General features: G+C 38.1%; 1 protein-coding gene across 7 annotated transcripts in view; it reads left to right on the forward strand.

Annotated features, from left to right (window-relative positions):
- LOC121872628 (DENN domain-containing protein Crag-like) overlaps nucleotides 1–15143 on the forward strand; it is a 41658-nt gene extending 26515 nt beyond the window's left edge. For 5 of the 7 annotated variants that reach the window (XM_042375546.1, XM_042375589.1, XM_042375571.1 and 2 more), the window contains 11 exons: nucleotides 647–775; nucleotides 3645–3794; nucleotides 4975–5096; nucleotides 5589–5793; nucleotides 6538–6659; nucleotides 7187–7308; nucleotides 7621–7767; nucleotides 8167–8331; nucleotides 8914–9008; nucleotides 9667–9842; nucleotides 10041–15143. In XM_042375546.1, coding sequence (XP_042231480.1) covers nucleotides 647–775; nucleotides 3645–3794; nucleotides 4975–5096; nucleotides 5589–5793; nucleotides 6538–6659; nucleotides 7187–7308; nucleotides 7621–7767; nucleotides 8167–8331; nucleotides 8914–9008; nucleotides 9667–9842; nucleotides 10041–10177 — 1570 coding nt within the window. In that variant the 3' untranslated portion in view covers nucleotides 10178–15143. The remainder of the gene's footprint in view (nucleotides 1–646; nucleotides 776–3644; nucleotides 3795–4974; nucleotides 5097–5588; nucleotides 5794–6537; nucleotides 6660–7186; nucleotides 7309–7620; nucleotides 7768–8166; nucleotides 8332–8913; nucleotides 9009–9666; nucleotides 9843–10040) is intronic. The other 2 variants (XM_042375562.1, XM_042375597.1) reach the window with 1 other exon arrangement.
- Nucleotides 15144–17224: the final 2081 nt, after the last annotated feature.

Genomic DNA, 17224 nt, shown 5'->3' on the forward strand with positions numbered 1-17224 from the left:
GACATAGAAGCAGAACTTTCCAAGTTAAGTCTTCCTGTCACATCATTATAACATCACAGACACATCAGCATTTCTTTAAGCTCTTTTATGAGGACGATTGCAGATGCAGCACAGTGAATGGTAAGGAGGCAGTATAGCCAGCAGTGCATTTAACCATCAGTTCCCTTACTTTGAAGTTAGATACCAGTGCTAGATGGGTGGTGGTTCTGGCACAGACCTTTAGATCAGGACATTACTCTTAAATGTGTGAGCACTTCAGACCAACAGCACTTGCAACTGGGACATTAGAGTTATGTCAGGAAGTCCCACACACCTGTCACTCTTATGGCAAATTGAGTTAAACTGACCTTTTAATAGGTGTGGCCCTCTAGGTTGTTCAGTAATCATTGATGAAGAGGAATAAAACTACTGTTCAGTATTCTGTTCATTTATCATATCCAAAATGTTTGTTATTAATAGATACACCTGTCACTATTATTGACACTAGTGTGTTGTCCTTGTGATAGTGAAGATAGCCTGTGTTTAGATGTTTATTAGCTGTTAGTTAGAATCAGATGGTTGTAGAAACTGTAATGGTGAGGATAAACCAATGTGGGTGTAGTAGTCTGTGTTGTGTTAGTCATAAGTATAGCATGTGGTGTTACAGTAACAGTAGCAGTCGTCTCGGCCTGGCTTCCAACATGGCCTCCGTGGGTCTGCGACAAGCTACTAAGCAAATTGAGCAGATCCGAACTCAGTACATCGACCCAGCCATGGCCGATCTGGGTCACTACAGGTAAGTCTCTCGCTGGTGTGGAGATGCCACCTCCTACAAGAGTTTTCTTTTTCCTCCATACTGAAATTTAATCTTACCAACTGCATGAAATTTTGTACTAAGAAGATTTACACTGATGGGAACAAAAATTGATTCCTACCAAGTTACATCTGTGTAAGTTTCATACATACATTACCCATTAGTATATGTGTTATACAACCTCCCCTAAATGTTTCAAGTGTTCACTGTCTTCACATCAGGAGAGGTGAGTCAAAGATAAGACCAATGAGAATGTTGATTTAGATATTGGTAGGGCTATTGGTATGGACAATAGTAAAATAGATGGTGTTAGTATAGTCTAGTATAGTCACACAGAAAAGTCTTATCGCTTATCCAGCTTGTCAAAGAACCCCGAGATTCAGATTCATAAACCCAATACCTGTACAGTAGAAACTTCTGCATTATTCTGTCCATAAATGTTTCAGAGTCACGTGTCTGAATCTCAGGGTTCTTGGTTCAGGAGGAGAGGTGACAGGACTTTATGGATGACTGTACACAGGAGATTATTGTGAAAATACATTGAAGGAAGGAAGCAACGAGAAACATTAAATTCTTACTGTTGAGAGTTGAGTAGATTGGGTGATTTAGTTTTAAGATGGCATGTAGAGCAAGACAAGAATGTACTGTAGTATATTATGATGTGTGAATAATGTGTATTATTTTATTTGGCTAACACCAGACGATTTTATTCAGCTCAGAGGAGACCCAGCACAAGGGGCTAACTCCCAGTAATTTGATTGCATTGTACAGTGTTAAATATCAAGTGACTATATAAGTACTTAATATTTTGACATTACGAAATAGTTTGAGTCAGTGATAGCTATAGGTTAAACATAAAACTCCATTGTTATTGAGGTCAGAGGCAAGTCAAATCAGGTAAAAGTCATAACACAGGTAAGAAGATCCCCTTAAACATCATAACTCAGCTGTACTCAAGAGCTGTGGCTTGGTAGAACTACATTGTTTAAGACACTAAGACAGGGTTTAATCTATGTATTGGCTTAATAACATGTAGGATTCGCCTGGAAGATTCTGTCATTCCAAAGGTGAAAATAATCACTAGCTAAGTTTATAGTTTGTGGTGTTTTAGATGAAGTAACTGCTGTAGCAGAGGATTACAGGTACACATTCAGATAGATATTAACTTTATAGTGACAAGAGGTTTAAAGGTTTTATCATTTGTCTCAGGTTAACTTCAGACTTTATTAGTTATGAGTTTATACTGTTTTTATAAGACCTGTCTAGATGTACACACAAGACCCCTGAAGAACACCACCATTTCTTCATGTACAGTATTCTAAAAAGGAAAATGATCATGGCTGATTGTGTAATATGGAAGAAACACACAACAAAAATTACAAAAACTTTTATCCTGATTTGTACCCGAGTCAACCCATAGGAGATAATTAAGAGGGAACACAAAGCAGAAGTTTTGGACCACTAAAGAAATTGTAACCTTCATTATTTTGCTTCCTATTGTTTTTTATTTTATTATTAACATTATTTTTTCAACAGGTATTATGTTTGTTGTACGTACAGTATTAGGTAAATTAGTTAATGACAATATAGAATTAAAAGAGTATTAACAGTTGCTTTTATTTATAAAAGAAATGGGTTAGTGTCTTTCCATTTTATCAGAAGTAATGCTTAGTAACTTTGGCCCTTCCGAAGACCTACCGTAATGATGTGCATGTTTGGTGATAGCTGCCTTTAACTACAGACTGTTGAAGTAGTGTTGGTGCTGACTAACATGTGACAGTAAGACAGCAGCCAATTGATCTTAACACCTTACAATTATTATCATAAATCAACATCATGGTTAACTTAGTACTGTGTAGCCACTGGGAGAGCATGACTTATAACTGTCTTGCTGTTTTGACATGTAATATGACTTAATTTGTTAAAGAGTCTATTAATGTTTTTTCCTCTACTCCTATATTTCAGTTAGCTTCCATACTGTGTTATTTACTTTACTGTCAGGTAGCCAGTATCATGTAGGTCTGCTTATTCAGATATCTAGTGTGTTGCTGATGCAGTATTGCTTGCCTTGTAAATACAGCAAAGCAGGGTAAGTGATATTTACATTTCAACATTTGCATGAAGAGCAATTTTCTCTGACCATTTATAATATTAACCCCTTCACTACGGGGATGCCATTTTTTTTATATTTTTATTTGACAAACGCCAGATTATTTATTTCTGCTTGGGGGGGTGGGTTAAGAATTACTGGGTATTTCATTCACCACTAGGAACATTACCGCTGGGAAAAGCGATGAAATAATCCCTATATCTTATTTTAGTATTAATTGCTTGTTGCTTGCCATGATTTTTTTTATTTATAAGGACTTTTTCTTTTCCTAAGATTATGGTTTTGAATTTTTACTTTTTTGTTTTTTTTAGACGACCCATTATAAAGAATGATAATAAATCAAATTATATACAGCTAATGTCTGATGGTTAAGTGAGACATCATAAGTAGAGAAGATATACAATTTGTTTAACCCCTAAAGTACAGTATGACAGTGCAGTGAAGCCTCCATGTAGTGGACTGCCCTCTCCCTCAGTCTGTTAGATGGAGGTTTCACTGTGCTTGGTAGTTTAAGTGAGGGTGTCATTTTTGTAGTTAAAGCTTGACTGACAGCAAAAGGTCAACTAGATATGATACACCTTAGATTGGACTTCACTTTTCATGTGACTCTTTCCCAACAGTGATTTGGTATTAACAAGGAGAAAATATTCATAACTAGAATGAAAAGATTTAGATAAATGAGATGTTATAATTCAGTGATGTTTATTGTATGGTGTTCTAGCATAATTCCCAACATTTCAGCCCTAGTAACTTCAATTACCGGAAGAATGAACTGATATCGGGAGGTCTCAGCAGCGTGAAGTCAGCGGTAACTTCACTGTCCAAGAAATATAATGAAATACGCGACGCCATCACTGCCACCAACACCCCTGTTAGAGGAGGGATACACAGGTAAGGGTATCATAACTCCTGTGCTTATTAAGTTGTATCTCTCAGACTGTTTCCTAATAAGACAGCTGGATGTCCTTCTTAGAACCTCCAAGTAATTTATCTGTTATATTTCTTACCTGTATACAATTTTTAGTGCAAATTATGATACTCACATGAGGCCTTACAACAGAGGAGCTCCTGTTAGGCTTGTGGTCTCAAAGAGTTTGGTTATTTCTTTCAGCATCAGCAGCAGCCTGCCAGCACCCAACTTCTTTGATAATTATTTTCGGTAAATCTTGGTGTGGACTTGACATAATGTGTTGGTAGACTAAGGTAGAACAGTGTTTGTATTCTGTGGTTTTATGGTGGCTAGACCGTGATATAGACAGTAACAAGGAGCGTGTTTATGATGGACGACCAACACTTCCTTATGTTGTTTATACACTTGGAGTCACCGATGTGGCCCAGTGAACTGACTCATTACTTGTTGTCAGTTGGGTTTTAATTTAGAAGTAGCCATTGCTTTGTTTGTTAGTTATATTAACATTGTAGATATTATTTGACTCCATTTTTTTATTAGCAGCAAGTAATGTCACCAATTTTTTATATATAATTGAAAATTAGATATAATTCTGAAGTAAGGGAAAATTATGCTGAGTAAGAGATGGGTGGAAGTAGTAATTAGGAGTTAGACAGAGTGAGTGATAGGTAGATTAAGCTGTTAAAGTCTAGGAGCATGTCTTGATCTTACTAGTTACAGTACAGGGCCTCTAGGGCACATAACATGTAGATCTACATCAGTGCAGTACACATTGAGGATTAAAAAAAATTGTGTATGGCTATAATTAATACTTGTACACCCGCTTCAAAGAGTATCTTTACAATTTTATGTTTGACAATATCATACAACGGACGAAGGATTTTGACAACCCTACCAACACAATAGGAGTCGTGCTGTTCATTTTCAAATTCACCGGGCTCCTCCGTAATGATTCTTTCTGGAGCGAGTGCACTTACCTCCCACTTCACACAGGAATATTTAAGAACTAGCCTTCATAATTTGGACCACATATCTATATTGTGTTAAATATTTTTTTTATATAATCCAAATTGGTTAATACTGTAACACCTTTAAATCTTTTTGCTTTGATTGATTAACTTTTGCCAACATTCATATTGATTGTGATGTCACCAACAAAAGTGGCCGCATGTGGGACGGCGATGGGGACGAGGACAGTCTTGATGGTTTCTGGAGCAGAAGAGAGTCGACCGACGTACAAGGTGTGGCGCCGTTGGATGACCCGGGAGGCATCACATTCGGAGGTATTACTGCACCCATTGTTTATGTGGGCATTTAGTTTCATGTACATAGTTTGATGGGTAGAGTTCTCCTTGTACAAATTCAATGGTGTGGTATGACCTGTGCTATTTGAGGTGGTCAGGTGTAAGGGTCCTGTTGCTGTAAAATCAGTATTATAAAAGAAATAGTCTGTAGTCAGGTGTTAGTGACACTGATGGTAGTGGTGAACAAGTTACCTGTGTCTTGTGCAGCAATTGTTACTTATTATGTATGGCTTGATCTGGTCTGTGGATATAATATGGTAATCAGATTTACGTAGTAATTTTAGGTAAAGATGCATCTCTCAGTTTAACTCCTGTTTCATCTGCCACAACATGAGTGGAACATGACATACAGTATAAATGAATATATTTTGCATACAACTTTTGATTTTATCTCTGTGATTTTTAATTTCTTCTAAATTTCATATAGATATTTGATATTTGTATAACTTTTTGTGACGTGTGTATTTACAGGATCAGTGTTCACAGTGGGTAGTGAAGGAGAAGCCATAGCAATGCAGCAGGATCTCTTCCCTCCCCTGGGTTGGGATCCCACCGGTCCATTCTGCCTCGGCCTGTGGCTCACCTCTTGTACACGCTGCCACAACTGTGCTGCGCTTCTCTACGACGAGGAGATCATGGCTGGCTGGAGACCTGATGATTCTAATCTCAACACTAAGTATGTCCAGATACCAGAGCTGAACCTTTGTCATCTCATCTACATCACGTCACTCCTGTAGGGTGTGGCCACAGTAGAACATCTTCCGGGCCGTCCCCATCACTACATACTTTACTGTACCTCTTTTGCTTTCTCTCTTCCCTCTGTCTCCTCTCCTTATTGTCTTTGTAATATATTGTTCCACTTTTCCTTCCCACAACCTAAATAATACTTTGAAAATTTCAGCTGTTGTGATCTTCAAGTTCATATCAATGTTGATTTACACTGGGTCACGCATATCTCATTATGCATCTCAGAAAGTATTACAGTATAAACCTTTGCATGTGGCTGACTGCAACTCATATTTAGGAACATAATTCACACAATGTACTCATCTTCACATGTCATTGCCAATAATTTGATAACAGAAAATACTCATCTTTTTATTCTGGTACTCAGCTTGTCCAGGTTAAATCAATTTTACTGCCTTTGTATCTCTGACATTTTGACCTTAACCTCTTTGAGAATTCAATATTGTAGCCAAGAGAACAGGTCATCACAGGTCATCAAATTCAAAGGCGCCAAACTCAAGTGGTTAAATCTTATTCCCTCTTTTTATAATTTTTTATAACCCTCATATTCCTACATCTCTCCACCACTATACTCATATATCCCCCTTTATAAATCAGCCTGGGTTATGTACACTATCTTCTTATATCTTCTAGACTATTTTATTCTCAGTTTTTATATATCTTTCTTCCACAGATGTACATTTTGTGAGAAGATGACTGTGCCTCTACTTACAATCACAATATATGATCTTCGACAAGAACCGCGGCCATCAAAAGAGACTGAGGATCCATCAGAATCTGGCAAACCTACACCAGGTACAGTAACCTCTTATGGGGCCTGAGATCCTGGTTGGAAGTACAGACACCTAATATTGGCTTGTGAAAAGATTGATATTTGGGTTGTTGTCTTGCTGGGTAATATCAGAGACCATGAGTACAGTCTTCTCTTGTCTTCAACTGTAGCTGCTGAAGAAAATTATCTCTCTTCCTGTCATTAGAATTATTATAGAACTATAAACTTTTACACTAAAAAAAAATATATTTATGTATATAAATGAAAAATAATTAGAAAATATGAGAACAATAACTAGAAACTTGCTTTTGGGTGAAAAATGGGTATGGCCACAGGTTGAGGGCAGAAAGAATTTATAGCATAATGTTCACTTACTCCAAAAAGTATCTATGATTTTGTGTTAGAGAATATGACACAACGGACGAAGGATTTTGATAAACATACCGAGACAAGAGGAGTCACAGTGCTCTGTATAAATACTTTTTGGAGGAGTGTACAGTGTAGCAGTTATAGTAAAGGAGTCCATGGTAGTTGTGTGGTTGTTTTGCAGCTCCCACCGGCGGTACAGGGGACGTGACTGACCGGGGAGTACCGCCCGATGAACCTACAAAGGAAGAAGGGAAGGCAGACCCTAATCTGAAGGATTATGTTGGATCTCAACTACAAAAGAAGGTAATTTACTTTTTATGAACATCACATGAACAAATCTATTGGTGAGAAATCCTTAACACTCAGTTATGACAGTCTGTACTGAAACATCCAGACACTTCTCATCAGTTAGGTATCTTTTAGAATGTAAGAAATATTTAACCTTTTGGAGAAATGTTCCACTCTATTTTACAGCTAAAGAGAACCATAAGAAACAGAGTTAAGGTGACTTGAGGACAAGTTTAGTTTATTACCTTGATATGTGTGACCCTGTGATGGTATGTTATGTTGTTGCTGTAAGATAAGTTTAGTAATATGAATGAAATGTTTCCCCAGGGTGTCCGTTGTGAGCCAATAACTGTACCGTACCTGAGTCCTCTAGTGCTGCGCAAGGAGCTGGAGACCGTGCTTGGCCACGAGGGGGACACCTGCCTTACTGATGCAGCCTTCACCGACCACCACCCTATCCTCTACTGGAACCTGGTCAGTCACTCACTCACTCACACAAAAGTAGTCACATTTATTGGTATTATATCTTATTAAATATTCAGTTAACTTTATTTCCTCTTTGATCTGTCTTCAGTACTATATGTATTATTACTGTATTTGATCTATTACAGCATCCTGCACTATATTGTAGCAGGAAGTCTTTTGAGAGAAAAAATAAGCCTATTGCCTTTTCTCCAGTTACTAGTTTACAGGTAGTTTTATAGTAATTTTAGTGTTCCTGGAGTATTTGATCAGTCTGTAGCACACTTAGTACAACTTCTGCAAAAAATTATTTTAAGTCTATTCTCAAACAATTTGAGACATTTTTGTATCAAGACCGTAGATTCAGAATGTTGGTTAAATTCACGCCTTGAGCAACATACTTCCCATTAGCTATGGTACTTTTGTCGGCTGAGGGTGCCAAGTCATCTCCCTGGCTTGTGTCTAAGTGCCACAACTGTCACCCGTGACCGAGTACTGCATCCATCCTGGGAGGGAGCAGACTGGCAGAACGTGTACATCCGATGCCTGTGGGACAACACAAAGTATCATGAAGAGGTAGGTTACCCTTTTTTTTATTTACTTTAGCTGTTTATATCGTCCTGTAGATCACAAAGAAATAAACTAGATTTTAGCCACCAATATTGCTCCTTAGAAATATTTCCACACCATAAAACACACCAAGAGACATAGTGACCTACCCGGTCACTTGAGTTTATGATGAAGAAGCTGTGTTTATATGGTGAGACCTGCTGGATAAAACAATCTGGTGTTTGCTTGTTAGTTTATTGTGAATCACAGCTTTAAAGATCACATATACACAAGAGTATACTGTCCATGACTTCGTTAGTGTCACTCACGCATTCGCAGATAGAATTTTTTTTTTTCTCTAATGGCTTAGTTTAACAATAGATTTACTGTATATATGATCTCACAATGAATGTAGATGAACAGTTACACTGGTTTACGAACCTTAACTCTTCAGTGATCCTTGCTTCTCTCTTACTTCTACAAACAAAGACTGTCAGATCACTCTAGTTATTTTTTCACTTGACAAGATTTTCATATTTACCTTATTAATTATCCCATAAACCCAGATGTATGGCCTCAACACATGACTTTGACTTAAATGTGTTACAGTTGGGTCAGCCAATGTACCTCCAGTGGCAGCAGGACAAGAGACCGTCCCCATTAGTGTCGGCATTGGTCAAGGAGCGCACCAAAGTACCCAGGGAGTAAGTGGCTACCTTTCACTTCATACAACTGTGCCATCATAGGACAGGAGTATAAGAATCCATATATAAAAAATGGACAGCATCCAGAACTTGTACTTTTTTCTTGAGGTTTTAAATGTTTGCTTACTTTGAATAAATTTCTTGCTCATACCATTAAGGATACATTGTAATGTTGACATGGCATGCTTAGTCAACACCTCTTAGATACTTATTACAGTGTATATCTATTAGCTGACTGAGTGAGTAAGTTGTCTCTGGCTGCTGTCCATGCACTGGCTAATTTTTCATATTAGAATATAGTTCCTTATATAAATGTTCACTTGCTCCAAAAAGATCTTCACGGAGGGTCAGATGAATTTCAAAATGAACACCGAGACTGTTGTCTTGGTAGGGTTGTCAAAATCCTTCGTCTATGGTGACATATTGTCTCGCACAAAATCGTAAAGATACTTTTTGGAGAGAGATATATTGTACCAGGTAAAGCTATCACTTTACTTGAAAAGCAGTTTCCTTAGTCTTATAAATGTGGCACAGCAACATACTCATCACTTATAATAGTAAAAAGTATATTTCTCTTTGCCATCTATTTAATGTGATGTAGAAGTAGTAAGCCATGTTCTTTTCTCCCTGTGTAAGTCTCTGTTTTATGTTCCTTTAGTGTGATGCAGAGTGCGCTAACAGCTATGCACATGGATGATCTGACCACGGCCATGACCCTTGTGCTGCGGGAACTGCGTAAAAGGCCTTCCACGTTAAAGAAGAATCACTTTCCTATATACAGAGACCTCCTCTTCCTTGCATCCTCCTGTATCCCGCCTGCCCAGCTCAATCTCAGTAAGTTGTTATGTTGTTTTGTCGTAAGGCAGTTTTCTCTCAAGATAAGAGACAGTTTTTGTTGTACAATTTGATTATGTTTGGGTAAGAATATTAAAGCTTTTTCAGACATACATCAAAAAGTACATTAATTCTACCATCAGGGACTAATAATGGTCTTGAATATAAAGCTATAATTAAATTTTTACGTGTTTACAGCATCATTTGACCGTGAGTACCGCCGTGCATACGAGCGTAACGAACATACCTACAATAAGCTGTTGTCACGCTCGGACACACCTCCTCCCATTGCTGCCGTCTTCTGCCGCCGTTACTTCAGTCAGCTCAGCCTGTGATACCCGACTCATTGACTTCCACCCGGGACCTGCATCACACTCAGGACCTGCCAGTGGGACATGAGATCCCAAATAAGGAAAACAGGGCTCTCAGTGAAGACCTGTACCGTCACCGTCATACAGATCCCGTCGCTAGTATTTGGGACCTGTAGTTGGCACCTGTAACTTGAAAGGCGACTTACAAATACGCTGTTGACTCTTTGAGGTTTAAGGTAAAATTTATTATAATATGAATGTTTCCCGTCCCCACCCCAAAAAAAAAAAAATATGTGTTATGTAGAATACCTTGAAGGGTTTGGGTTTTTTGTGATAAATCTGAAGTTAATTCTTGCTACTCCTTTTAAGTGATGGGGACATATAACTAATTCTCACAGGAGAAACTGTTAATTTTATGACTGTGAGGATATAAACATGGCCTTTAAATGCACATTTTTTCTCTCCAAGGAATGGCTTTATTATTTGGTATAAATTGTAGCTGTTTGCCTGAATGTTGTCCTAATAGTGTTCTAAGGGTTACAATGATCGGTTTGTACAGTATTTTGCAAGATGGAAAATGTTAGTCATCCCGGTGTGTGTTTTTTTAATAACAAATGGGGAGGTGGAGCTGGGGACAAATGTTATAGATACAGTATGTGTAAATAAAAGGATGCTGTTCGTTTTTTATTTTTATTATTTTTGTTTTAAAGCTTTTGAAGTTAGCTTGTTTTCTTTTATTTGCATGTATATGAGACAACACACCAGAGAAATTATTTGCATAATGCTGACCAATGGTGATGACAGATGAAGCCCCAAGTACAGTCAGTTGTGTGTCTCTGGAAATGGTCCTGTAAACTCGGTAAAACAACAGATAAACTTACCTTTATCTCTACAACATAAGACTTGAGAACTTGAGATGGTAATGAGTCTTAGGTTACTGAGTGATGAGAGGTGACAATATTTTCACAGCGGTTATACTCTACGTATTTTACTGTGAGAAGCAGAGCTAACAAAACAAAAAGACAAATAAATGTGTGTTTTCCTTGTAATATTCAATTGTTCATCTCTAATGTAGGTTATAAATTGCCATGTACTTTCCTTGTGTTCTGTTTCTTCACCATACTTGGTTATAGACCCTTGAAGACTAATATGTTTATATATTTTGTCATGTAAGGAATGTTTAACTCTGACTTTCAATGGATAAATAATTTTGGCAATTTTACTACTTATAGAAATGCCCTTAAAAGAGCATTACAATATGGTGTGCCTTAGTTACATGGTTGAAGGCACTTGGTTTGTGTGTGTGTGTGTGTTCCATGCTTATATTGCCATTGCTGGCCTTCATGTTCAGTTTATTCCACAGACTATAGTAAGCTATACGATTAAAATAACGTTATGTCTCCAGTAATAGAAGGGACTGACAAGTGCCCACACACATCAGCCCTAGTGAGGTGAGCTACTTAAGAGCAGAAATACTGTAATGTTTTGTTTTGTGTTGTAATACTGTACAAGCTTATATATTTTTTATGAGATTCTTGCCAATATTTTATGAATACATTTTTGTCACTTCTCTCCCAAGTAAACAGAGGCAGCTTTTGGGTGCAGGTGAATATAAACCTCTTGTAAGTTTCTTGTGAGTTTTACAAGAATTACAGTAATGTCCGTTGTGCCCGTCTTGGTCTTCTCTTGGATGGATGGACACCCACCAAGGGAGGACAATTGGTTTAGTTAGTTAAGGGCTTTTGACATGACAGAGTGACCAGCTTGGTGTACTCAATCGATGGTACAGTAATACCCCTCCAACCCTATCTGGCTGAGGGCTCTGACTATTTTCATGAATTAGGATTTCAGAGCAGTACCAGTTGTGACTCACTAAATTGATTTTAGGGTAATGAGAATATTGTATAATGTAAGGGACCCCTCCCCAAATAAGTCAGGGAGACTATTTAAGGTCCAACCTCTTTATATCATCAGTGCTTAGTTGCTAAGGGTCTACCCTCAAATATCCTCGGCTCTCAATACCACAGTTTGGCCACGTATCGGATAAAAATCTTAATTCATATACAGTACAATATTTGGCGATTTTTAAAACCACCTTTTTTCATACTTAATTTATCCCGTCACTAGGATGTAATATGTTGCTGAGCGCTGAACACGAATTTTCCATTGGGTAGACCTTTTAGTTTTAAACACGGCTTTTATTAAAGAGGAGACCAGACAGATGCGCTATACGATGTGCAATTGTTTATTATCATACTCAAAGAGGTGAACCACATCATAGTGTGTGTGTGTGTGTGTGTGTGTGTGTGTGTGGTTATCACAAGTTATTGCCTGGCCAAAACCATAGATTACCTTTCTGTGGTTTTACTTGTCGTGTATAAAGATATCAGCCTGTGATCTTGCTTAGACTTCTTATTTTCTGTTATCTTAATGTTTTGATTCTCATCTGTTACTTGCATAGGAATTTTATGATCACATATTTAGTTGACTTCCACTACCCTAATAGCATATAAGACTTTTTTTTTTTAAGTCTTTCAGAATATGTTCAACTCTGCCCAAGGTTTATGTCCATGCCTTTATTGAATTTATGAAATAATTGGTAGATTGAGGCACTAGTTCTTGATTAAAATTTATGTTAAACAGAACCTTGTCCCACGACCCCAGTAACTTGAGTCATGAATATCCATTATGTTACTTTTTAATGTGTGTTCATGCTATTCCATATACAGTGTAAGGAAAATGAAATGAAGCTTTAAATTGTTTCCTGAAGGGGATGATGACCTTGTAGGAGTCATACTGTTTTTGAGACAGAGTAGCATGAAGTACAGAAACACTAGCTGTTGATCTTAGTGGATAATGGTGATTCATGTGAGCCAGGTCCTGGACAAGTAAAGTGCAGATATATTGTGAAAATAATATTCATGCAAGAAATGAAATCTGCATGACTAAGTTCTGTGTTACTGACAACCATTTCTCTTGTCTGTCACATGCATGCCTCAATATGTGTGTGTGCAAATGTGTGTGTGTATGTGTGTGTGTCAGTTTGTGCTTGTGTGCATGCAGCTTGAACTGGTGAGAAGTGTGTGGTAAGAAAAATAATAGATGGCCACTTTTCATGGGGTGCATAACTCTCAGTTGTCATGTGTTATAAACCTCGTCTTGTTACTACACACTTGATTGTTTCCTTTGAAGACTTGTGGGCGATACGAGGCATTTTCACTCTTACGTTGTTTAAAGTCCATACATAAATAAGATATGTGCAACATCATTGGTTGAAAGTAGATTCTAAGATTCATTACTAATGTGAGTGTAAGATAGAAGTCATTTTGTCATAATACATACCGTAATGTCCTTTTCATTTATTTGATAATCAGCAGTTGGAAGGGGCAGCAACATAACAAGATAGTTCATGAAATTTTTATTATTTATTTCCTACTCATCTTCCTAACATGCTAGATCATACTGCAGAGGAGTTAGGTTGTGTGGTTATTCAGATGATGGAGTGACTTGTCAGATCAATACTGTGGTGAAATGAGTTACGTCTTCAAGCAATAGTCAGATAAAACCTGGGAAGACTCGGCTAGCTCCTTAGGTGATGAATTCTGCAGATTATAGCGTAATGAACAACATTGTTTGAACCATAAAAGAGAGTTTGAGTCTTCAGTGTATGAGCATTGACTTTTGCAACACAATATAGACTAGTCAAAAGCTTCACAGGTTTCATGTACAGTATAATGTTATAAATTCACAATGGTACTGAAAACAGATTATGTGTATGAAATTAGGTTTGGTGTGAAGTTTCGTATGTTTGGTGAAGTTCATAAATTTGTTTTATGTAATTAGGTTACTTTATCAGGGATGGGTATTATCATAAGTAGTATATCACATGATTGTATACTTTTGTCTTTATTAATTAGGGACTCGTTTATTTGCACAAAAACATTGTATATATAAATTAAATTAAAGAAGAACTACATTAATAGTGATGTGAATCATGAGGACTGCATGGTGACAGAATGTTTGGGTAACATAACATTTTGGTGGTAAAAGACTTCAAGATATATTAGTTGTCTCTCTTCCATGGTCAACATTCCTGATCTGTGTATACATGTTAACTGTAATACCACTACCGCTGTGCTCTGTGGTGGGTGCTGCAGCAAATGTTGTAGTTACTGCTCTACACTTTTCATCTGTCTCCTAGCTCATTTATCCAAGTGTTTATGCTGTATTTTGTGTGTGTCCATCTCGTGTTGTCCTTTGAGATAAGTCAAGAAGAAAATGTTGCAGTTTACACGGTCACCAGTCATCCATGGGCTTATACTGTGATATATTCTGCACATTTTACGTCCAACTCATTTATTTGTAAAGGAAACTGTATTGTTTGTTGCTCATGTAATACAAGGAACTCTGTGTGAAGATAAACACTAAGCTGGAGCAATGTTGTGCAAACATGACTTCCAACTTTTAAATTTGTATTTCAATATTGTTATCTTATAGAAACAATCTTCCTTATGACTGAACTTTCAACCATGGGACAGGTAATGTAAAATGAAAGCTTTCTGATGAGTAGCTCTTATGTACTGTAGTTTAACTAAGTTTGTTTCTTTGTTCTCATTTTATAATAACTCTTAATATCCCTTTTAGAAATGAACTCTTGAGATGTTCTAAGTTGATTAATGATCTGAAACTGGTACGGGGCCGGACTTACCAAAATAACTGTATTATGCGATGGCTTTGAAATGAATTAATTGTTTGAAACTTGTCTAAGCTAGAATAAGGAAACAAATTGGGTGCTGTGTAGTGTATATGTTGTGTTGATATTTGGATTGCAGACCATAACAGCTGATAGTCATGCAGATGAAAGTGATGGTCATGCTCAATTGTTTATTATTGAATTTGCTTCTCATTATGCTGTTGAATTGAGACATTTTATATGGGAAATCTATTTGCTGTACATATTAATAAAAAGGCGTTGAGAAAGGTATTAGTGTTCCCGTGTATTACTGATCCCACATCCGGTATACTGAAAAAGGAAATTCAGGAAGTCAAAATTAACAAAGCAGAGAATACCGGGTAGTATATGTTTATTGTTCCCCACGATATAATTTGCTATGTATGAAGGTAGTAGGCAGCTACCAAACAGGCAGATATTGGAAGCATAATGTGTTATCTGATGGTTGATCCTGGTGCTATATGGGCAAGGGAGTGAGGTGGATATTGTGTTTACATTGGTTCAGGGAAGAGCACAACATAGTCTGGGTGGAGTGGTGTTTGAGGCGTGGAAATCTAGTTATGGTGTGTTCAACATGTTTGGCTGGAGGAGGTTGCCAAGTTATCTCAGTGTTTTTGGATGGCTGTGTTGGGAGATGATTTGATATGATTGTGTGATATGTTGTGCTGTGGTAAGTTGTTTGTCTTTGGGGAAGTGATAGTTCTAGGTTTATTGGGTGCATGGACAAGAGAGTCATTTGGGACTCTTGAGAGGTTTGAATTTGGACATCAATGAGCAAGTTGGGTATTTCTGATATAAATATCACTTTACTCTATCCATGAAACTGTAATGAAAGTATTTGTATTGATTTCAATGGAATTCATTCCAATTACAACTGGAGTGGAGAATGTGACATTAAACAATATCAACACTACATTTTAAACACAAGTAAAAAAAAAAATTGCTGGATCTGTACACTACCTGTAATTGTAAGCGCTTGTACGTAAACCAAACAAAAGGAGTACAGTACTGTAAATTGTATGAAGATATTATAAGGCATGAGCTGATGACAGCTAGTTTACTGATGAATCAATGATATGTTGAAAAAGAAACAGATACTGTAATTATCTACAAACCTAATGAAAGATAACTACATGGACACAATGCTTGGTAAATACTGGGGGTGGGGGGGGGGGGAGTAGGAAAAAGCTTCTCAAAAGTGTTCTTTGGGGGGTAGTGAAAACCCACATATACCTCATCGCCCTTTAAAAAGAATTGCACAATACTGGGACTGTACAATTGCCTGATTTGCCCTCCCCTAAAAGATCCCAAACGATCATGTTTGGCCTGAAAGTCAGAATATATAACTGTATATGTAAGCTGTTTACTAAGATCAGTTAGGCCTCAGTGATAATAGCTAAGATATAAACTGGGTTTAATTTGTGAACTTCCTTCCTGGAAACTAGTTGTGGATAGCTGTTTAAAAATCACAGGAAATTTTAAAAGCTCGCCCTTCAATCCCTTACATCCACGTTAAGTCGAATACAAAAATAACCGAGATCTTTTCTTTTCTAAACATTTACGCTGTTGACCGAAAATACACAATTTCATACGTACTGAACCACATCGATTTACTTATAAGAAGTAGTAGTAAGATTGTAGTGGATTTCTCCCCTACAAACGCTGTTTGTCGCTGCGTAGCTGACCCCGCAAATTCCCCAGTGTATGCCTCGTGGTCTGGGTCAACCAGCTCCGCCATACATCACGGAGGTCAACTACTAAGCCACGCCTATCACCCGCTATTTAAGACCTGACCTCGTGGTGATCGCTCCTTTTCTACCTACACCAAACAGCAAGCAACACCTCCTCCTCCTCCACCTGCCTGGCGGTCCTCGCTCCTGCCGGCGAGCATGGCGACCCACAAGCTGGTCCTCCTCTGAGCACCCTCACCAACCAGCTCTCTCTACCCAACGCTTGCAACAAACCCATACCTCCACAAATGATGACCCCCTGGAGATTCGCACTCACACAGGATGGAGGAGAAACTGATCACTCTCCCAGTCTTCAAGCAACATGGAAGACTGGCTTATCCACCCAGAAGCAGCTCTCATCGGCTCTACAGCTACTGTCTCTAAACCGCAGGTTAGACACCCTAGAGCAGCTCTGCGACTCTAAGCAGACAGCCGTTCCTCTTCCTGCCCCAAGCACCACGTCCTACCAACCCCAGCACACCCGTCCTGCCTCAGACGCCGCCCCCGGCCCAGCAGTACCCCCTGCCGCTCCTGATGCAGCCCCTGCTCCCGATGCGGCCCATGCGCCTGAGTGCGGACCCACACACCCCTCTTTTCTCCCTCAGGTAC

This window comes from Homarus americanus, unplaced genomic scaffold (assembly GCF_018991925.1).
Source record: "Homarus americanus isolate GMGI-L3 unplaced genomic scaffold, GMGI_Hamer_2.0 scaffold55640, whole genome shotgun sequence".
NCBI classification, from domain to species: domain Eukaryota; kingdom Metazoa; phylum Arthropoda; class Malacostraca; order Decapoda; family Nephropidae; genus Homarus; species Homarus americanus.